We start from the raw sequence: 21,101 nt of genomic DNA, 5'->3' as shown, positions 1-21,101 counted from the left end.
AAAGAGTCACAGCAGCAGACCTTGGTCCAGCTCACGAACTGTAGTATCCATTATTTTGTAGATGTCCAGTTGGCTCATTTTGGCATTGGCGAGCTTGGTGGCAGCGGGCCCGTCGTATCGAGTGTCGATCCACGAGGTGCCACCACCACCTCCATGGGACCCGAGCCAAGTGGAAGTGGACGCAGAAGTGATCGATCCCCCCCCGTTCCAAAGGGGCGCCGTGGAGAGTCCCCCAATGTTCAACACGTTAGAGGGTCCAGTGACCCACGAGGAGTATGGATCCCACAGATACCCATTGCGTGACGCGGTCGAGGCGTTGCCCTCGAACGCGATCAATTTTCAAGGTGGCAGCCTACTTCTGCAGGATATCAGGGAGTCAGTGTCAGAAAGTACAATCTCGATGCTCCTGAACTGAAGTGGGAGCGAGTGGATAATTATAAGGTTTCGCAGGCCTGGTGGACGAGTGCCCTTAAGGGACGCTGTGGAGCATCGGGGGACTCCGTTCTTCGGGACCAGCGTCGACCATGAATCAATTTGGATCGAGCCGCTGGCACCGCCGACCCTGACCAGGACGCAGCAGATCGTTGAGCCGAAAGTGATATGCTACTTGGACTCCAGCGCCGTTCATAGGATAGAGCCGTTCTCCTTGTCCCCTCAGGCTGTGCCTGACCATAAATGCTCCTACCTGATATACTCGGCAGCCACTTTGGGTAGGTGATTGATGACTGCTCGACTATGAGTGAAGAGAAATTGAAGGGGTAGTAAACAGAATTATTTCAGCGTATAGTAAATAGACTAAGGAGCTTATAAATAGATTGTAAATTTCTTGTATTAGAGAAATGGAAACTACTTGAAGACCTGATTCACTCTTCAGATATCATACACTATATTTATCTTCCTACAATTTCTACATTTTATTATATTATATGGATTTTGTACCTTTTTGGTCATTGAAATTTTGTATAAATGCATAAAAATCCATAGTTTATTTAAAGAAGATTCACTATTCTAGAATCACCCCTTGAATTCGCTCCATCTATAGCCGAGCACTCTGTATAGAGACCTCAGCGTCGGCGTCGGTGCGCCCAGTTTGGTCACAGCAGCTCTTAATCTCTGAATTGCTCAGTAAATCATTCTGACACTTTCAGATCCGGAAAAATTGGTTATCGCATCGAGGGACCCCGAGTACGATGAGATCAAGGGTAAAGCATAAAGCAGACAGTAAAGAAACAATAAAAATCGGATCCCGTTAATTTATTCCAAAACAATTCGCACAGGTGGATATAAGGCGGTAACGGGACATCGGTCGAGGGACCCAGCGTTGCGAGTGCTGGTGTCGATTGCAGTTCCCAATAGAGGAAAGCTATTCGATGAAGCAGTCAAGAACCACTGTTCTCTTCATTGTGAAAGACTGGCCAAATCTATACTAAGCTTCCTGCGAGACCACGATCTCGACGGCGTTGAAATCGATTGGGAAGGCTCATCAGAGCACTCGAGCGACTTGAAGCTTCTGCTCAAAGCTATCAAGAAGTCTTTCGCTGGGAATGATTATGTTCTAGCTGTGACTCAGAGGCCAGAGGATCCAGTGGACCCAGAGATCCCTTCCGTTGTGGATCTGGTCCTCCTACGAGCTTGGCGAGAAAGCCCCCAGTTCAGGAGAGAGAAACTGGCGCTTCATCCAGCGCCTTTGAAATATGTTGCCCGTGTGACGAACAGATGGATCGATTGGATCCCTCGTGAGCTGAGGTCGAAGATCGTACTTGGCCTTCCCATATTTGGGCAAGGGTACACGCTGAAGTTTGGAAATTCCACCGATGTTGGCGCGCCTATTATTGGACCAGGAATGGACGATGTTTATGCTAAGCAGAAATATGGAAGGCTAGCCTATTATGAAGTAAATAGCTTCTGTCTATTAGTTATTCTATGAAAGTCGTCACTGAAAATTATTTTAATTCTAAAAAAATTAGTATTTAGAATGCGATTATTATTCTCTGCAATATTCTCATCTTTCAGAGAATTTATACTTTTATTATCTTCAGATAATTTACACTGTAATTACCTTCAGATAATTTGCACCGTAATTATCTTTAGATAATTCCATCCCCTTTATTTAATGTACAGTGTCTTTGAATAGGACTTTTGTGTTTGATTGTAAGGTTTGTGAGAAATTAGAAGATGGATTATGGGTTTCTGGCAGAGATGAAGAGGGACCTTATATAAAACGTGGAGACCAATGGATCGGTTATGAGGACACACTGATGGTCAGAATAAAAGTGGCTTACGTTAGGTCAGCAGGGCTTGGCGGGGTTTCCTTGTGGTCTCTCGATTTGGACGACTTTCAGGTAAATACTCTTCCTACTGAACTCGATACTATTATGTTAGGTTTAATATTTTACAGTATTGTATTATTCTTAATGTTTTATGTTTTCAGGGTATCTGTGGAAATCCTTGGCCGATGCTGAACGCTGCAACCGAGTCGATAGGACTCTATGATGAATCGCAATTAAAGAACTGTTCGACAAATGGTCTCTTCAGCGACCCAGATAACTGCTCTGGATTCTATTCCTGTCACGAAGGTAGTGACAATCGCCATTGTCAAGTGAAACTTTTTACACGCAGTCTTAACTCAAACACTGTCCAGTTTCCCATAAACTACAATATCTTCGTTCTTTATCAGGTGTACAGTATCATGGCAATTGTGGACAGGGGAAATTCTTCAACCCTGTCGATGGTCGTTGCACGAAGGTGACCTCAGAAATCTGTAAACCTGGACAAAGAGATCGGGTCCAGGAGGATGACACTCAGACAGATTTAGGAGAAATTGAACAACTGCAGAACTTAGAAAATTCTGTGGATACAAGACCACTCGTGGTCTGTTATCTCACCTCGTGGTCTCTGTATCGGAAAGAGGATGGAATGTTTGTACCAGAACGACTGGACTCGCATCTGTGCACTGACATAATTTACGCCTTTGCTGGATTGAACCCTGACACCCTACTACTCCAGCCGTTTGACCCCTGGGCCGACATAGAACACAGTAATTGCATAAATTATTTTGTTTCTTCTTATCAAATGGATTAGAGTCTGTCGAAGAGATTATCATGAAATCTTTCCAGATCTTTACGATCGAATCACGTCGATCAAGGGATCTAGAGTGCTGATAGCTATCGGAGGTTGGACTGACAGTGCTGGTGACAAATATTCCCGCCTGATAAGCAGCGCAGCTTCTCGTCGCAAATTCATCGCCTCCACGATAAGCTTCTTAAAAAAATACAACTTCGACGGTCTTTCTGTTGAATGGAATTACCCCAAATGCTGGCAGAGCGACTGCAGAAAGGGTCCAGACTCCGACAAACCAAACTTCACTAAGTTGATACAGGAATTGAGGGCTGAGTTTGACGAGCAAAAACCTAGACTCGTGTTGGCAGTCGCGCTGTCAGGGTACAAGGAAGTTATTGACAGAGCATACGAGGTGGAGAAGATTTCTAAGGCTGTTGACTTCCTTTCAGTCATGACGTACGACTACCATGGTGCTTGGGAGGCAAAGACAGGACACTTGTCGCCCTTGTTTGGCACCCCTACCGACACTAATCCTTATTACAACGTCGTAAGTTTTGGAAATGTATGATGAGTGTTAAGCTATTAGTTACTTTAACTAATCTAATTTTGCAGAATTCCACGATGAACTACCTCGCTGACTTAGGTGCAGAAAAATCGAAACTCTTGGTAGGCATTCCTCTTTATGGACAGACTTATAGACTGTCCAGCGAAAGTTTGATCGGTCTTGGCGACCCTGCAACGGGTCCTGGAACTCCAGGGGAATTCACCAGACAGCCTGGCATGTTAGCGTACTACGAAATTTGTGATAGGCTCAAGAACAAAGGGTGGAAGCAAGGTTCAGGTAGGGAACCATTAAAATATATTCCATGGGGTACTTACTGTACTTACTCTTCGTATAGAGTTTACACGATACCATATTTACTATTCAAATATTTTTTTCTAGGACCAAGTGCCTATTCCAAGGACCAGTGGGTGGGTTACGACAATACAGAAAACATTTCGGCGAAGGGAGAGTACATATTACAAAGTGGTTACGGTGGAGCCACAATGTGGACAGTAGACCTGGACGATTTCTCGAATCGCTGCTGCGAGGAATCCTTCCCGCTATTAAAAGCCATAAACCGAGCTTTAGGTAGGTACATATCAAACCTTGAAGCATAGCAGAATTATAAAAGATCCCCTTCCACAGGACGTCTGAAAACGAAACCCACCCAAGATTGTCGACGACCAGCTGAACCAGTCACACCACAGCCCCCAACGCTGACGACTCACAGCGATGCTGCTGCAGAACATCCTCATTCCACCACGCCGATGGCGAAACCAACCACGTGGCCAAGTTGGTCCGAGAAACCAAGCACCACGACTCCAACGACGACCTGGCCGAGTTGGACTTGGAGCACGAAACCTAGCAAGCAGCCAGAGTCTACGACGAAGAGCAGCACGTTGTCGTGGACCCAACCATCGAGTACTTCGACCCAGTCTTCAAGTATTTCGTGGACCCAGCCTTCAAGTACCTCGTGGACCCAGTCTTCGAGTGTTTCATGGTCTTGGACTACAACGAAGTATGTTTTTACCTTAGTGCTTTTACTTTAGTCTTTTTCATCACACTAATCGTTGAATATCGTAGGCCACCCACCGAGGAGTCGACTGTTGAGGTTACAGAGTCTCCAGAGAGACCAGCAATCCCCTGCGCAACTGGAGAATACATCCCAGACCCTGATAACTGTGGTAATTATTTTAGATGCGTGCTAGGTGAATTGAAACGCGAACAGTGCGCGCCTGGACTACACTGGGACGCGAGTCGAGGCATCTGCGACTGGCCAGCAACGGCGAAGTGTCAGCCAGGAACTGGTAATGTTTGTTCTTGTTAGCTTGAAGCATTGAAACAGACTTTTCTAGCGATCAGCGAGAGAAATATAATCTGGGATGTATTTGGCTAGATTCTACTACACACAAGCCAACATGGAGCACTACTATGAAGACCACAACTACTACAAGAAGCACCACACCCAAGAAACCAACCACGTCCATTTGGTCATCCACGCAGAGCAGTACACAACGTCCATCCACTCTTCATCCGATTACCAGTGGCAAAAGTTGTGAACATGGACAGTACTACCCTTACCCAGATTCCTGTACGAATTTCTTAGTCTGTGTGAATGGAAATCTAATCTCGCAGCAGTGTGGGCCTGGACTGAATTGGAACAAGGAGAAGAGCATGTGTGACTGGGCATTCAAGAACCCTTGTGTTGAGAAGCCTGCGAAAAGTGCATCGTTGATCGCTGCCAATGCAAAGTCTAGTGTGAGTGAGATTTATTTTTTGAAGAGGATCTTTATGTAGATAATTGTAATTGAAAATAGTCTACGTCAAAATTGGATTTAAAAAACTGGATTTGTCACTAATTCGGTGTTGCTTCGAGTTACACTATAAAATAATATAAGTTCTTTCGATTGTTTACTTAAACCAGTTTTATAATTAGTGGCACAATTAATTAGTTGTTATTTGGTTTAGCCATGCATTCCTGGCAGCTACACCAGCGTTCCAGGAGACTGTGAAAGCTATCGAGCCTGCCTGTGGGGTCGGCATGAGGTGTTCCACTGCGCTCCAGGGTTGCACTTCAACAAGCAAAGTCATATATGCGACTGGCCAGCCCGCGCTAATTGTCAGGACGACTTGGAATCGACTGAAATCGAGGAACCCTCCATACCACCCAAACCAGTCTCCTCTACTACAGAGAAGCCGTGGGAACCTAGCACTACTCAAGCTACGAGTACCCTACCGACAGACACAATAGATCCTGATGAAGTTTCCCCACTTTCTGGGTACTATAAGGTAAAATAACTCAAAGATAAAGTAGAGCAGAAGTAGTACAGGCACTGTAAATAATTTTACTTCACCAGGTCGTGTGTTACTTCACAAACTGGGCCTGGTATCGACGAGGTGTCGGTCGTTACATCCCAGAGAACATCGATCATACTTTGTGCACGCACATCGTTTACGGATTCGCTGTTCTCGATTACTCAGAGCTCACGATCAAGGCTCACGACTCCTGGGCTGATTACGATAACCGTACGTAGTCACTTTCTATTCTTATATTCTCATCTTTCTTTATAACATATTTTATTGCACCAACTTTGCTTCAGGCTTCTATGAACGAGTTGTCGCTTACAAGAAACGAGGACTGAAAGTGTTACTTGCTCTGGGAGGCTGGAACGACTCTGCTGGGGATAAATACAGCCGTCTGGTGAATAACCCATCCGCTAGAAAGAAGTTTATAACTCATGCAGTTCAGTTCCTAGAGAAGTATGACTTCGATGGCTTGGATTTGGACTGGGAGTACCCTGTCTGCTGGCAGGTATGTGGAGTTTTGTAAAGATTGACTGATGTGGTAACCAGAGTAATGGAAAATTGATTTTCTACTCTTGTCACAGGTTGACTGTAATAAAGGTCCCTCTTCAGACAAGCAGGGCTTTGCAGCGTTGCTCAAAGAGCTGAGTAGCAAGCTGAAACCGAGAGGATTGCTGCTCTCCTCGGCAGTATCTCCCAGTAAACAAGTAATAGACAAAGGCTACGACGTTCCAGCCTTGGCTAAATACCTGGACTGGATTGCAGTGATGACTTACGATTTCCATGGCCAGTGGGACAAGAAGACTGGCCACGTTGCGCCACTCTATGCTCACCCAGACGACGACTACTACTACTTCAACGCTAATTACTCGATTAATTATTGGATAGCGAAGGGTGCTCCTCGACGCAGCATTGTTATGGGTAATTACTTTCTCGAAAAGTTATTTAAATTCAGTAACATCTTCGAATACTGATTTTACCATTGGTTAAATAAATTCTAGGAATGCCATTATATGGGCAGTCGTTCTCCATAAACGACCCAAGTGCAGGAACAGGCCTAAATGTTCCTGCCAGTGGTGGACAAGCTGGAGAGTTCACCAGAGCTTCTGGATTCTTGTCCTATTACGAAATCTGCGATAGAGTTAAAAATCATGGTTGGACGATTGTCCAAGACCCTCAACATAGGATGGGACCGTATGCTTATAAAGGAAACCAATGGGTGAGCTTCGACGACGCAGACATGATCAAGAGGAAAGCTCAATACGTCAGGGACATGGGCCTGGGAGGTGGTATGGTGTGGGCTTTGGATCTCGATGATTTCCGTGGTCGGTGTGGTGAAGGGTCTCATCCACTGATGCATACTCTTCAAAGGGTGCTAGCTGAACCTTCTGATGAAGAAAATGAACGTAAGATACATTCTTATTCCCCTATTTTCCTCCTTAAGTAGGGAATTTCTTTTTGTGTTAGTAAAAAATTGATTTCTTTAAGATCTTTTATTAACGAAAAAGAAAGAAAGCCTTCCTAGATATTTTTATCGTATGTTTAAGCATATATACTCAAGAGAGACTGAAAATAATTTACAATATAGTTTCTTCGATAAAAAATCTTTAAAAAATCGATTTTTTATCAAGAAAAAAGTAAATTCTCCCTCTAAAGCAAGAGAGCAGTCAAGATAGAACTTTTTTTCATTTCTAGCTGAGGGTCCATCAAGTGAAGAGGAGTCAGAAGAAACTACACCTATGGCAGAACCTACAACAGTACCTATTCCATCATCAACTTCAACAGATGAAGTGGAACTTACAGATCAATACAAAGTGATTTGCTACTTCACAAACTGGGCTTGGTACAGACAGGAAGGAGGGAAATTCTTGCCAGAGGACATAGATGTTAATCTGTGTACTCATGTCCTCTACGGTTTCGCTGTGCTTGATGGATCCCAACTGACCATCAAATCCCATGACCCATGGGCCGACATAGACAACAGTGAATTAACAGAATTCATTTCTTCTACCAATCTCAATCCTTGCGCAGTATATTTAGTATTGTTAATTATTTTTAGAATTCTACGAGAGAATAGCAGCGCTAAAGTCGAAGGGAATAAAGGTATTGATGGCTATCGGTGGCTGGAACGACTCCGCTGGTGACAAATACAGTCGTTTAGTGAATTCTCCATCAGCCAGGCGAAAATTCATTGAAAACGTCATACAATTTATTGAGAAATACGAATTTGAAGGGTTGGACTTGGACTGGGAATACCCAGTATGCTGGCAGGTAAAGAGTTATTAGATATACAGTCGATGGAAAAACATTTGACTATTTTCGATTATTTAACCCAATGTTAATAATTAATAATTACTTATTGATTTAATAAATTTCAGGTGGATTGTAAGAAAGGTCCAGCCTCTGACAAAGAGGCCTTTGCTAGTTTCGTGAAAGAACTAAGCGAAGCCTTTAAACCGAAAGGACTACTGTTATCCTCGGCAGTTTCGCCAAGCAAACGCGTGATAGATGCAGGCTACGATGTTCCCACCTTGGCGAAATATTTAGATTGGATATCCGTCATGACCTACGACTACCACGGCCAGTGGGATAAAAAAACTGGTCACGTAGCGCCTCTGTACGCGCTGCCCAACGACTGGGAGCCGACCTTCAATGCAGTACGTTTCTAGAAACCTTGACTACTCTCATGGAACTATTTTTACCTGATTAGAATACCGTCCTACTCTGGTTGAACTCATCTTACAGAACTTTTCGATGCATTACTGGATGGAAAAAGGTGCTCCGCCTGAGAAACTCGTCATGGGAGCACCCTTATATGGACAGTCATTTTCCTTGGCAGAGAGGAGTCAAAGAGGGTTGAACGCACCTACTTATGGAGGAGGTGAAGCTGGGGAAGCGACTAGAGCCAGAGGTTTTCTGTCCTATTATGAAGTAAGTGCTTCATTCGCTTTATATATTTTCTTCTTCGAATATTTTCTACTCTCTGGTTGTCACAGATCTGCGAGAGGACTCTGAAGAAGGGCTGGACCGTGGTCGAAGACAAGGAAAGACGTATCGGACCATACGCTTACAAAGGCGACCAGTGGGTCAGCTTCGACGACGCTAAGCAGATAAAGCTGAAAGCAGAATTAATAAAAGACCTTGGCTTAGCTGGGGGCATGGTGTGGGCTCTCGATTTAGACGATTTCAAGAACAGATGCGGTTGTGAGCCGAGCCCGCTTCTGAGAACTATGAACAGAGTACTGAGGGACTATCCCAAAGGCCCCTTGTGTCCAATAGCAAATGGTAATCATTGAATAGTAATCTTATCTGTATGTCAGACCTTGAACTTTGACTTCCTATCTTACTTAAGTTCATCCTTTTATTCGAAATAATTCAGATACGATTTTTCCATGTTTTCTGATTAGAAATCGTATCGGTCGACTTAGATGAATTACCCACTGAGCCAACGACTTCTGAACGACCGAGCTGGGAAGCCACGACTTCCCCAAGGCCAACCTACTTGCCTCCATCATCAACATCCACAGATTCAACTTCTGATATCGATGACACTGTTGAAATAGTAGTCGGTGAACTTCCACCGCCAGTAGCCCTGCCTGAAGACTGTCATGGTCGCATATTCATCCCTCACAAGAGAGATTGCTCCAAGTATTACTTATGCAACTTTGGTAGACTGACCGAGCATGCTTGCCCACCTGGCCTCTATTGGAACGAGGATCGTTGCGACTGGCCAGAGAACACTAAATGCAAGGAAACGCAGCTTAAGGTAGAAATGCTCCAAATTGCTACCAAGCGTCTAAATTAAAGACCAAATATAGATAATGTCCCATACAGAAATTTCCTTCATACAAAAATGTCTTACTTTACAGACCAATGAATTCCTGCCTTTGATCGCCAAGCAAGAAGAAAAAAAGATCGTTTGTTATCTCATGAAATGGGCACAGAAACGACCCAATGCAGGCAAATTTTTACCAGAGGACATCGAGCTGGATGCGTGTACTCATATCGTTTATGGACCAGCTACTTTAGATCCAGAACAATTAACTATACAGAATCTAGCAGACAGCGAGCAGAAGGAATTTCTCTACAAACTAGTTGATTATAAACAGAAAGCAGGCCTGAAGGTTCTGCTGGGTCTAGGAGGCTGGGAAGATTCCAAAGGTGACAAATACAGTAGGATAGCTCACAGTCCTCTAGAACGACAGAGATTCGCGCGTCATGCCGCGCAGTACATCGAGGATCTTGGGTTCGATGGACTCGACCTCATTTGGGAGTACCCTGTTTGCTGGCAGGTAATTGTATCAACAAACATCTATCCATATTTCCTAACAAATCACAGAGAATGAATGTCACTGTGATTTTAGGTCGATTGCCTTCGTGGACCACCCAGTGACAGAGAAGCATTCGCTCTCTTATTAAAAGAATTGAACTTTGTCTTCGAACCAAGAAGCTTACTCCTGTCTGCTGCTGTGTCAGCAAGCAGAGAAGTCATCGACATGGCTTACAATGTCCCAGCACTGGTGAATTACCTGGACTGGATCGGTGTGATGAGCTACGACTATCATGGACCCTGGGAGAGCAAAACAGGCCATGTAGCTCCACTTTACAGAGATCCTAGTGATCAAACAAATCATCTGACCGTGAACTATTCGATGACCTATTGGCTCGAAAGAGGAGTACCCTCAAGCAAGCTTCTGCTGGGTGTACCAGCCTATGGACAGAGTTTCACGCTATCCAGGAAGCCTCTGGCAACCGAGGCACCTGTCTTCAACGTAGAAGCCTCTGGACCTGGTCGTCCAGGGGAATTCACGAAATCGGCTGGCGTCCTCGCGTACTATGAAGTATGAACCTCTGTTTATTGATGACGATATGATAAAGTAACGAAAACAGCGTATACAACCTAAATCCCTGCTGCAAATAAGTCTGTCGAAGATAAAAACTCTGAAAAGGTTCATAATATTCTTGTATTTGAGGAATGTTTGTGTTTGTAGATATGCGATAACGTGAAAAACAAAGGATGGCTGGCTGGCAAAAGTTCCAAAAACCTAGTTGGACCTTATGCCACGAAAGGTGATCAATGGGTCAGCTACGACGATGTGTCCAGTGTGATGCAGAAGGTAATGAGCACGTTCTTAATTTTTATTTCCAATCGCATGGTTATTAATGAGGCACTTGCATGTTTCTGCTAGGCTGAATTGATAAGCGATCTCAACCTCGGCGGCGCTATGATGTGGTCCCTGGATCTGGACGACTTCAAGGATTATTGCACTTGCGGGAAGTACCCTCTGCTGACGGCGCTGAGTCAGGGGGTGAAAGGGAAAAGGGATCCACGAATGGACTGCACTTGAGAAGAAGTTCCCACACGTAGCTCGAGGAAAACGTAGACGGCTCACGACTGAAAACGACGATCATCGAACGCTGCGCTCGACTATCATGGGTCTCGATAAATCTTTAGATCGTTTAGGAAAGTAGCAGTACAGTATGACCTCACTCGTTACGTAGACTCTATCTTCCTCGATTGCAAGTGGAAAAATGACTAAGTGACCGAGGAGAGAGCCACAAACGCCACTGTCGCCTTGATCTAAATGGGAGTAACACGATTAAAACGATTCAAATACTAATTTTAATCTTGTCACTCCTACGATCCCCTACGTTTACTTGTGAACGTGTGAATGGTAATTGTGACTTCGCGCTTGAACTTTGGAGACAGGCTGTCCTGTCACGGAGACGAACTTCTATTTTTCTAATCTTTAGCGAATAAGTCCATTCATTACAAACGTAATGAATTATTATGAACGTCGAATCAAGAGATAACGTACTTGTACAACAGTTCGATTCATCGTGGTATCCAGTATTCGTATTATGTAACTCGTATGTAACAGTTCCTCAAGTTCATCTTGGGAAGGCGTAAACAAAAAAGGAGAAAAATATGGAAAAATAGATAGCGAGTTAGAAATACGCTGAATTTGTACAGCGCGAGGAAAAATTTCCCCAAATAAACAGTGCTATCGTGAAAACTCTTCTGAATGACGTACATGGAATTTTTTTACCACAAGAGGAGGAAACTAAATTATCCATCTCCTGAATGGGAAGATATTTTCATGGGTCTCCTCAAATCCTCTATTCTCTGATAATACTTGTATATGTTACGAGCATACGACTTTTGAGTACACTATGACATTACAGAACACAGAATGGTAAACGAGAAGTGTTAATAATTGAAAAAACCCAAGAAATATACAAATAAGATATAACAAAGTACTCAATTAAACAATCAGAATTTTATCAGTCTCTCATCGTCTCTGGTAAAGATTACTCAGATTCACTAACCAGAGGACAATTTTCCACTAAAAGATAATCCGACAGTACCTATTTTCCACGTTGAATTTCCCACACTGGCAAGCGCCCAAGGTCAGAATTAATTAACGAGTGTAAATAAGAAACGCGCGGCGTTGGCCTGGCTGGAGAGGGGTAGAAAAGAATGGGGTGGGAGACAACGACGTCTAAAATCATTTGCAGCATTTGAGGTAGTCCCTCGCGAGTTGTGTGACGGAGTGGTTGGGTTCGTCGCGGGTTCAGACACAGTGACACGTTGTGTGCGCAAGTAAACAGTAAGTGCGAACTTTTTCGAGCCCTTTCGTGGCCGAAGGGATACACACACGTCCCTCCACACATATTCCACTTGAATTTATTTTCGCCCTGGTAGCCAGGAGGACGTCGGAAGTCCACTTAAAAAATTGTTCAGAGAAGAAAGGGTCAATCAACTGTAACCGAGCGATCGACGAGGGACTCACGTGTATCCGTCCCCGAGAGTTTATGATATACTTCCAACGATTGTTTATAATAATTCATCGTGCGTTATAGAATCGTAGAACGAAACGTCGTTCATTAGAAAGTAGAATATTTAGGATAATAAAACAATATTTCTGTGGGAGAAAGAATTACGAAAGTGTTGCCTTGTCGGTATTGAAAAGATTTACGCCTCGTTATCTCTTTCGTTCCGTTTCGAATCGTTTACGGCCATCGATCGTATGTAATTTCACAAATATTTAGAACGAAGTCACAACGAAAGAGAACAAAGGACATTAACGTGAGACCTTTGCGCGCATATACATATAATGTATTTTTCTGGTAGCGTGGAAGAAGAGGAACGATTATTAAGCGTGTGATAGTTTTTACATAGTTTTAGACTTTGAGCATCGGAAACAAAAATCCATTAATGATTTAGTTGAATAATTGAACAGTACACTGGTGTACTAATAGCAGTAGATATGTAACAGATAGAATGTAGCGAAATATTAATTATTAACTATTTCAGCGTGTTTTACCACGCAGTTTGAAAAATTCTTTTTCTTTGCGCAGATTGCACACGTTCGAATCTATAAATGGGGGACATGCTCGAGTATAAAGGTATGTAAACTAATTAAAACATCGTTTACTGTTGTTCGCTAGAAACAAGAGCACAAATTGGTGAATCTCTAGAGTGTAGGTTCGTTTGTGGAAAGTCACCGACTCGCTAAGACGCGTCAAAGAACGATCTTAAGATTGGATTAAGAGATTGGATTAATCCTGTGGGGAAAATTTATGTAAATATTTTGCGAGTTACTTCCTCATCAAATACAATTCACATTCCCTCGATTGATAGATCGATAAATGTTTAATCTATGTTTTTCAAGTAATATTGATATTTGATCGATTAGTGTCTACAGTAAACAAGTCGCCTTCAAGTTTTAATAGCAAGCCAAGATTCTTGAAAGGCGAAGAACACAGTAGACAAATAATCTTTATTTACATAATTCTAAATCCATTTAATGAGCGATTGATCGCGTCACGTTTCTGTAATGATCTTAATACATTGACATTGGAACTTTTCGTTTAAGATAACACGCGCACGTGTCGGAAATGCAGCCGACACCCACGCTTGCATTCATGACTCAAAGTTTTCTATCTTGCAATTTCCGGAAGTTAGTAAAGCAAGTCCTGCAATAAGAGATAAAATACAATTTACAGAGTGTTGAGACGTACAGTTTCTTCAAAACTGTCGATAAATAATAAAGAAAATATTCCAAAGTATACGAATGATAGTCATTTCAATAACACATTGAAACAGGTATTATAGCTTACTCATTTCATATTCATCAGACTCAAAAGCATTTCAAAGTTCCTACCTACACTAAATCACGCATTTGTGTGCGTACGAGTCATCACGTAATACTTTCAAGGAAATGGTGATTCGATGAGAGCGCATGGCTGCAACAGAAATATACACAAAGTGTTACCTTCGAACATACAGGGCCTTTCAAAAGTAGATATACAAACAATTCAAATACTTTACAGAAGAATCAACTTATGAATATTCTTTAGTTCCTAGGTAGCAATCACTCTATATAAATGCAATAAAAAATTTCAGTAAAAAACAGTGGCTGAATCACGAATCCATAATGACATTGATGACTGATGATGGCGACCACTGCATTTTCAGTTCTGAAACGCCCTGTATAAATGCGTTTTTCGGTCGTTCACTTTGTCCGAATAGAATCGCGTCGCGTCGTATTTTAGGACCGTAAACACTTGATTGTAATTACGTCAACGTGTCGTAATTTCACCTACTTAATTTCCCTTCGACAGCAAAGGATAAATAATAACACAACGCTTCCGTGTTGCCACCACTGAGTCGTGGCTGCGCTATTATTTACCATTTTGACTGATTTGACGTCGTGTCAGTGACACGTGCTCTACGCAAAGCATGTCGTTAGGTAATATTTACTGAGAGTTATTTTTTTTTTCGTTATCTCTCTTCTATTCATTCTAGTTCGATAATGATAATTTATTCATAGAATATTGATTAAAATCGTAAATAATTCGCTAAGGAAAGGTGCCTGACCTATCTATGCATGTTTAGAGTCGCCTAGAAAGTAATTCTTTGCTTATTAGGTGAAATGTTTAAGTAGAAGATTCTTCTATACGAAATGTTGACTTATGGTAATGATTTGTCATTACAGATAGTCATGCTGCTGTCCTCTCGGATGTTGAACGTCCACATCAACCCTCAGATGATCGTGACGAAAGATTGGTTGGTATAATTCACTGATCAAATTTAACCCTCCGTGGGCCAATATACTTCTTCACAGACTCTAGGCAAACTGGATCGTTCATTTCGAAATTTAATTTTGTTACCGTTCTAGGTTTTCAAGAAATCAGGAAAAATTCACGTTCAATGCACGATTTTGCTTCTGCTGTTAATGACCCAGATTGCCTGTTATTGATTTTATATTCATCGAAGAGATTAGAGGATTACGGGTAGATCAAGCGTACAAATATTCAAGACTGAGGCAGATGTGTAGCTCGAAATCTGAGAAAGAGTTTCTGAGGTTTTATCTAACGTTGGAATGTTCGATTAAGTCATTAACACTTTAGATAAACGGATAGCTTCATGCATGGGGTCTTTCTTTCAATCTCGAGCAGTGATAACTTGAGTGTGAGCTAAAAGAATATATGAATTATCTTCCAAACGATACTTTATCATTACGTGATTAGAATATACTAGTGTTGCAATGTTTGTAAATTATGCACTTAGTTACCTACACATTTTAATATATAAACATTGGTAGGAAAAACTCCTTTATTATAGGTCAGGTTATTTTCCATCACTTTGTATCTCATTTACATTATTTTTTTTATATTGTAAAAGTCATTCAACGTAAAAGAGAGAAGTATAGAGTTGATAAGCATTCTGATAGTGCTCGAGCTCATTCATTGCACATAAAGATTTGAATGAAAAGATATTAAATACAAAAAACTTATGAGCAGTAGCTATATTTATTCTGTTTGATCTGATATAATATACAAATTAATTTTTCTTAGGCACCAGGTGGTTGGACCATTACATTGGCCCTAGCAGGTGTGACCTGCTGCTTAGGATCAGCGGTACCAGCTGGATTTAACATAGGAGTATTGAATAATGCAGCTCATGTTAGTATTTCTAATCTATGATTAGACTGACCTTTAGTACAAAGTTTTTGCAACTTCTATATGAATTGCAGCTGGTAGGAGCGTTTTGCAACGAAAGTATTAAAGAAAGATACCATGTGGATGTTTCTGAAAGTAACTTGAAAATACTCTGGTCTACCGTAGTTTCGATTTTTCTTATCGGCGGTGTAACTGGTTCATATCTTTCAAGTTGGCTAGCAGATAGATATGGAAGGAAAAAAACGCTATGTATTGGAAATATATTTGGCATTGTGGGAGCTGCAATGTTCTTTTTAGTCCAGAAATTGAATTCAATTGAACTCCTTTTAGCAGGCAGATTAGTTGTGGGTAAGTTTGAAATTTCTATATAATTATCGCCTCTGTGAAATTCATATTAAAGGTAATACTTTTCTCTCAGGCCTTTCTGGAGGTTTTGCTACATGCATAGTACCAATGTACATGGCTGAAATAGCACCCCTTAGATTAAGGGGTGCTGTTGGAGTACTATGTCAATTAGGAATTACATGTGGAGTATTTTTAGGCCAAATTGCAGGACTTGAAACAGTCCTGGGAACTGAAAATTCCTGGCATTATATGCTAGGAGCATTTCTTCCTCTGTGTATGTATGCTTTAGTGCTTACAAGTATAGTTTTACCAGAAAGTCCTAAATATTTATTTATAATCAAAGAAGAAAAACAAAAAGCTCTTGATGGTTAGTAATTATCGATATTTTGATACTAAATAATGTCGTTATCAAAAGTGTTGCTGTTACAATGATTACACATTTCAGAACTCAGTAGAATACGTAATATGGACATAATGCTTTTGCAAGTGGAAATTGCTAATTTACAACACGAAATAGAAACTAAAACAACAGCTGAGCCTTGGACTCTGAAACGTATATTAAAAGATCCAAGTTTGAAGTTACCTCTATTCTTAGTTTGTTTGATACAATTTGGACAACAAATGAGTGGTATAAACGTTGTTTTTTACTATTCGAACTCAATATTTCTCGCTGCCGGCCTTGGTCTGACAGGATCACAATATGCTACTCTTGGAACTGGTGTAGCTAATATTGCGATGGCTCTTGTTTCTGTATCAGTAATGTCATCCTTAAACCGAAGAATCGTTCTGCTCACTAGTAATTATTTATGTCTGGGATGTTTGATAGTTTTATGTATTTCCATTTTAATAATCGTAAGTAAAACTCAAAATAATTTTTAGCAAAATACGTTGAATATTAAATTTAAGGTATTGGGTAATATATAGAATAATTATATTTATTTTGTTATAGCATTTTTCATCGATCATGCCAATTGTATGTATAGTAGCCGTGATGGCTTATGTGATATTTTATGGAATTGGTCTTGGTCCGATACCATACTTTATTGGATCTGAATTATTTGACGTTGGTCCCAGACCAATAGCTATGGCACTCGGTAGCGTTTTCAATTGGGGTGGAAATTTTATAGTGGGAATGATGTTCCCAATAGTCGAAAGTATCATAGGAGCATACACTTTCCTAATATTTGCAGGATTTCTCCTATTTTTAGGACAAATTGTTAGGTATGTAATAGCGAATTTAATGGTAATACGACTCTCGTACCACAGATAAGATATTAAATTTGTAATAATATATTGTTTAGGATATATTTACCTGAGACTAGAGGAAGAAGTACAATGGACGTGGCAGCATCGGTCAGTCAAGGCTTTCAATCTAGGCCGAATTCCAGACATGTCGCTTAAACTAATAACTAGTATTAAAAGTTCTTCTACTACGCTTTTCTACGAATAGATAGGTTTAAAATTTTGAAATTAAATTTAATCTGTAAATATTCTTATTTGAGTTATTTAAAGGTGTGGAAGTTTACGAATAAGCTAGCTATAGGTTTGTACGTAAATGCATATTTTTTCTAAATTATTTAAGTATTAGGAAAGTAAGAATAATTTATCGACCAATCATGCAATATCGTTATTGCATCTTTTTTATTTCATTTATATGATTAGAAATTTTACAGTAATTGGACTGTATCGTCCAAATAATTGTAGATATTTATATTTCCCAAAATTTTCACCAAATTTATAATGCAATGAGCCTAAATTTTTTAAATTTATACTTATTAAATCGGAAAATGCATCACTGCCTAAATGAAAAGTTACAATTGATATAAAACACACGTAGACATTTAGTCAAAAATTAATATTAGTTTCGAAGTTTATTATACAATTCATCTAATTTGTCATAAAATACTAGACACAGCACAGTGTGCGGTGCTATTCTCATCCACGTTGGAAAAATTCCTTTATACAAGCCAGTCAATCCCTCTGTTCGTAGTATTTTAATAGATGCGTCTAGTAGACCATTGTACAACGAGCCTTTTCCGCCTACATCTGTTTCTGTATTATAACACGAAATTAGCAAATATTCAAATAGTCACTGAACCAAAAGAAACTTACGTTGATTGTACAATCTGGTTGCTAAAACGTCGAATGGTTGCATAGTGAGTGCCACGCAACTTCCGCCAATCGCGGACGCGACAAAAGTTAGAAGTATCGGTTGATCTGGAAATAACTAAGAGAGGGAAACATTTTAATTGATTTCTCACATTTTTTTTACGATATTCGCCACAATACGTACTTCTAACGAACGTAACCAATCTGCAGCTAAACCAAAAGTAGTTAGCTGGGTCGCAGATCCAACAAAAATTCGTGGTACATTAGCGTACCATCCTCGGTACAGAGCAGCTATTCCACCTTCTTTCCACAAAGACTTGAATGCACTCCAACTACTCGAATGATTGTGCTGACAACCTACTGCTATGTTTTGTGCAGATTGTGCTTGTAACTGCGTTTTTATCTGTTACAATGAAGAACATATCAATATATATTCTAAGATATTCATATTATTAGACACAGTAGTCAGATTTAAGATGAATGAAAAGGAGGAAAGGGATTATAATATGAATGGAAAAGTTAGTTATTTAAAAGTGAGCACCACTTAGGTCAGGTCAACGAAGAAATGATGGAGATCAGAGTCAGAGTCAGATTATTGAATATAGCCAAAGATTGAGACTAGTTCTGGATTTTATAAGATATTTAGAAGCACAAACTGATATTAGACTAGGTGTGAGAAATAGAACTTACCATGTAGAACGGACTACCAAGAACAGCCCCTGTGCATCCAGCTGTTCCAGTTACTATTACAGTTTTTAATATATCAGTGTCTCCCTTGTCATTGGTAATTAGCTTATACTTCTTTGCTATATTGTAGATGCCTAGCCGTATTCCATTGAGCACCACTTGGAAGTAAAGGGCAGGTACGATGCCTGCTTGTAGAGCAAGGATACCTTCATGTTTTGCTATCAAGTAACCTGTGTGTAGAGTATTCTTATATATTTTCTTGTATGTATTTCGTGCTTCTAATTCCCCTTGTAGTTGTAGTCGTACTTTTATCACATCAATAGGATTTGTAAAAAATCCAGCTCCAACCGATGCTAATGCTCCAATTGCAAACTCGATACCGAAACTAAAGGAAAAGAAGAGAATAAAGATTCAGAAATCAACAATTGTTTGGACTTTCTATCTACGCGTATTAGTTATGAAAAAACCTTCTTTTTTTGTATATCAATCATAAATAGCTACAGTGTCAGTTACAGATATTGTTCGTGTTTAATAAGCAATTTGAATATTCGCGCGGAAAGTTAAAATAATTGCAATCAACCGGATGTGACCTGCAGCGCTGCTCGACTTTAACTTCCGTCTAAGTGACATTTAAATGTTTCATGGAGAAATCATTTCGAGAGCGTTAATTGTACTAGAAGCAAACGAAGTGATTTTCTTTCTACCAAATCAGTTCTGTTACAATATTAAACGTGTTAAGGACATCTTCTTACGGAAACGTAAAAATATAAGAGGTATGTGCATTCTATTTTATGGCAATAGAAACGTTTGGAAATGTATCTCTATTATGATTACTGTAATCACGAAATTGTAGTAGAAGATTAGCCATTTTTTATGACTTTTTAATTAATAGGTAGACATACAAATTTTTACCAAACTTTAGAGACATATATACGTGTACACGCGTCTATACGTAAACATACAAATAAGGGGTCTGACTGATAAGATTACACACTTATAAATCAGGAGGTCCCTTTCATTATTTTGTATAATGTAATTACAATATTTCCTCGATATTGGCTCACTGCTATCGAGTTTCTAACGTGATATATTTTTTCGAAGTTAACTCATGTTCATGGTGTCCCATTCAAATTGTTTCAAAAATTATGACTAAGAATATTCGCAAATAAAACTCACTCTCTAAACACTTTCAAACTACAGCTATTGGAACGAGGAAAATATCGTATCATCGAAATAATGCATTTCACTATTTTTTCGGTAGGTAATGAAAGGCCCTATAAAAATTGATTAGGATGAAAACACATGTCTGATTGGATTCGACGTACGGGATATTTATTGCTACAGAATCGAGTAGCGGTATTCAAACCTTCAGTTATCGGTCATGAAAGAACGAAGAGAGCAGTGGTGTTTTAAGCACTTTCAACATGCTGTAGAAATCGTGATTTGCTGATCGGTATCGAGCACAAACATTATTGCGTAACTATTTGTCACGGTCGTGTGAATGGACGTAAGGATGATATCTGAATGAAAATGAACCGAAACTACGATCGCTTTAGAAACGTATTATCAAAGATGAGAAGGCTCACGGTCTGTTCGAGATCGCGTTCGGCGCTGCTGTCATTTCCTCATACGGGAGTTGAAGTACGCGCGATTGCTCGAAACTTAATTTGCTTGGTTCACTTAGACGAAATCACGCGGCACCAGTACTGTATCGAACATTACTGGCCTCCTTACTCATCGATTTCACCGATGTACATCATTCCTGACGTTTACATGCGATAACTATTTTTGCTTGGAGCATTACGGTCTCAAGGTCACGATTAGGCGTAACTTTGATAATTACTGATAATTGGTGACTGAGGAAAGACGATTTTGAGGCGTTTTTATGTATCATTGTTGAGAATGCAATTGTATGAGAGGTAATTGGGAATATGAAATGTTCAGTTTGTTAATTTAACGAGTTCCACATCCGCTTGGAAGTTATCACGCATGCGTAGTTAAGCATTGTAGTTCAGATTTATGAAACCTTTCCGAAAATCATTCATACTACGTGTGTTTTTTTTATATGATCAAAAGATGTAAA

General features: G+C 40.4%; 3 protein-coding genes across 8 annotated transcripts; 2 read left to right on the top strand and 1 right to left on the bottom strand.

The window, feature by feature from the left end:
- The first annotated feature begins 61 nt into the window (after positions 1–61).
- LOC143185186 (putative chitinase 10) lies at positions 62–11,918 on the top strand. Its single transcript, XM_076387965.1, has 27 exons — positions 62–375; positions 451–710; positions 1,149–1,202; positions 1,278–1,894; positions 2,157–2,342; positions 2,432–2,576; positions 2,678–3,037; positions 3,117–3,607; positions 3,673–4,192; positions 4,250–4,577; positions 4,688–4,911; positions 5,001–5,362; positions 5,573–5,893; positions 5,962–6,130; positions 6,205–6,416; positions 6,493–6,829; positions 6,910–7,314; positions 7,604–7,891; positions 7,968–8,179; positions 8,287–8,565; positions 8,654–8,839; positions 8,905–9,193; positions 9,316–9,674; positions 9,778–10,200; positions 10,273–10,749; positions 10,900–11,025; positions 11,098–11,918. Exons 1-27 carry the CDS (start codon positions 62–64, stop codon positions 11,254–11,256), a joined length of 8,103 nt encoding a protein of 2,700 aa, XP_076244080.1. The 3' UTR covers positions 11,257–11,918.
- Positions 11,919–12,454: 536 nt separating this feature from the next.
- Positions 12,455–18,783, top strand: LOC143184988 (solute carrier family 2, facilitated glucose transporter member 3). 6 transcript variants are annotated; one of them, XM_076387646.1, is made up of 10 exons: positions 12,455–12,519; positions 13,271–13,318; positions 14,537–14,664; positions 14,911–14,981; positions 15,773–15,880; positions 15,952–16,225; positions 16,296–16,589; positions 16,668–17,074; positions 17,172–17,443; positions 17,524–18,783. In XM_076387646.1, the coding sequence occupies exons 3-10, from the start codon at positions 14,655–14,657 to the stop codon at positions 17,621–17,623; spliced, it is 1,536 nt and encodes a 511-aa protein (XP_076243761.1). In that variant the 5' UTR covers positions 12,455–12,519; positions 13,271–13,318; positions 14,537–14,654; the 3' UTR covers positions 17,624–18,783. The 6 variants fall into 6 exon arrangements, with proteins under 6 accessions (XP_076243761.1, XP_076243758.1, XP_076243763.1 ...); XM_076387643.1 differs by lacking the exon at positions 14,537–14,664 and having other exon boundaries at positions 12,467–12,519; XM_076387648.1 differs by lacking the exons at positions 14,537–14,664; positions 16,296–16,589 and having other exon boundaries at positions 12,467–12,519.
- LOC143184991 (solute carrier family 25 member 35) lies at positions 17,845–20,799 on the bottom strand. Its single transcript, XM_076387651.1, has 5 exons — positions 20,605–20,799; positions 19,022–19,403; positions 18,516–18,734; positions 18,335–18,449; positions 17,845–18,274 (listed from the first exon to the last, which is right to left on the bottom strand). Exons 1-5 carry the CDS (start codon positions 20,637–20,639, stop codon positions 18,081–18,083), a joined length of 945 nt encoding a protein of 314 aa, XP_076243766.1. The 5' UTR covers positions 20,640–20,799; the 3' UTR covers positions 17,845–18,080.
- Between the last annotated feature and the right edge of the window lie 302 nt (positions 20,800–21,101).

This window comes from Calliopsis andreniformis, chromosome 10 (assembly GCF_051401765.1).
Source record: "Calliopsis andreniformis isolate RMS-2024a chromosome 10, iyCalAndr_principal, whole genome shotgun sequence".
Taxonomy (NCBI): Eukaryota; Metazoa; Arthropoda; class Insecta; order Hymenoptera; family Andrenidae; genus Calliopsis; species Calliopsis andreniformis.
Note: the sequence above shows the minus strand (reverse complement) of the source record. Positions and strands in the feature narration are given on the sequence as shown.

What these genes read in the sequence shown, in the direction of transcription:
- LOC143185186 (XM_076387965.1), top strand. Translation starts at nt 62, where the DNA reads ATGTCCAGTTGGCTCATTTTGGCATTGGCGAGCTTGGTGGCAGCGGGC. An exon ending in ATGGGCCGACATAGACAACA is followed by an intron (nt 7,892 to 7,967) that starts GTGAATTAACAG and finishes AATTATTTTTAG; the next exon opens with AATTCTACGAGAGAATAGCA. An exon ending in GCAAGGAAACGCAGCTTAAG is followed by an intron (nt 9,675 to 9,777) that starts GTAGAAATGCTC and finishes CTTACTTTACAG; the next exon opens with ACCAATGAATTCCTGCCTTT.
- LOC143184988 (XM_076387643.1), top strand. Translation starts at nt 13,294, where the DNA reads ATGGGGGACATGCTCGAGTATAAAG. An exon ending in GGACATGCTCGAGTATAAAG is followed by an intron (nt 13,319 to 14,910) that starts GTATGTAAACTA and finishes TTGTCATTACAG; the next exon opens with ATAGTCATGCTGCTGTCCTC. An exon ending in TTTTTAGGACAAATTGTTAG is followed by an intron (nt 17,444 to 17,523) that starts GTATGTAATAGC and finishes TATATTGTTTAG; the next exon opens with GATATATTTACCTGAGACTA.
- LOC143184991 (XM_076387651.1), bottom strand. Translation starts at nt 20,639, where the DNA reads ATGACAGCAGCGCCGAACGCGATCTCGAACAGACC. An exon ending in TTGGTAGTCCGTTCTACATG is followed by an intron (nt 18,735 to 19,021) that starts GTAAGTTCTATT and finishes TCATTGTAACAG; the next exon opens with ATAAAAACGCAGTTACAAGC. An exon ending in AACCAGATTGTACAATCAAC is followed by an intron (nt 18,275 to 18,334) that starts GTAAGTTTCTTT and finishes GTTATAATACAG; the next exon opens with AAACAGATGTAGGCGGAAAA.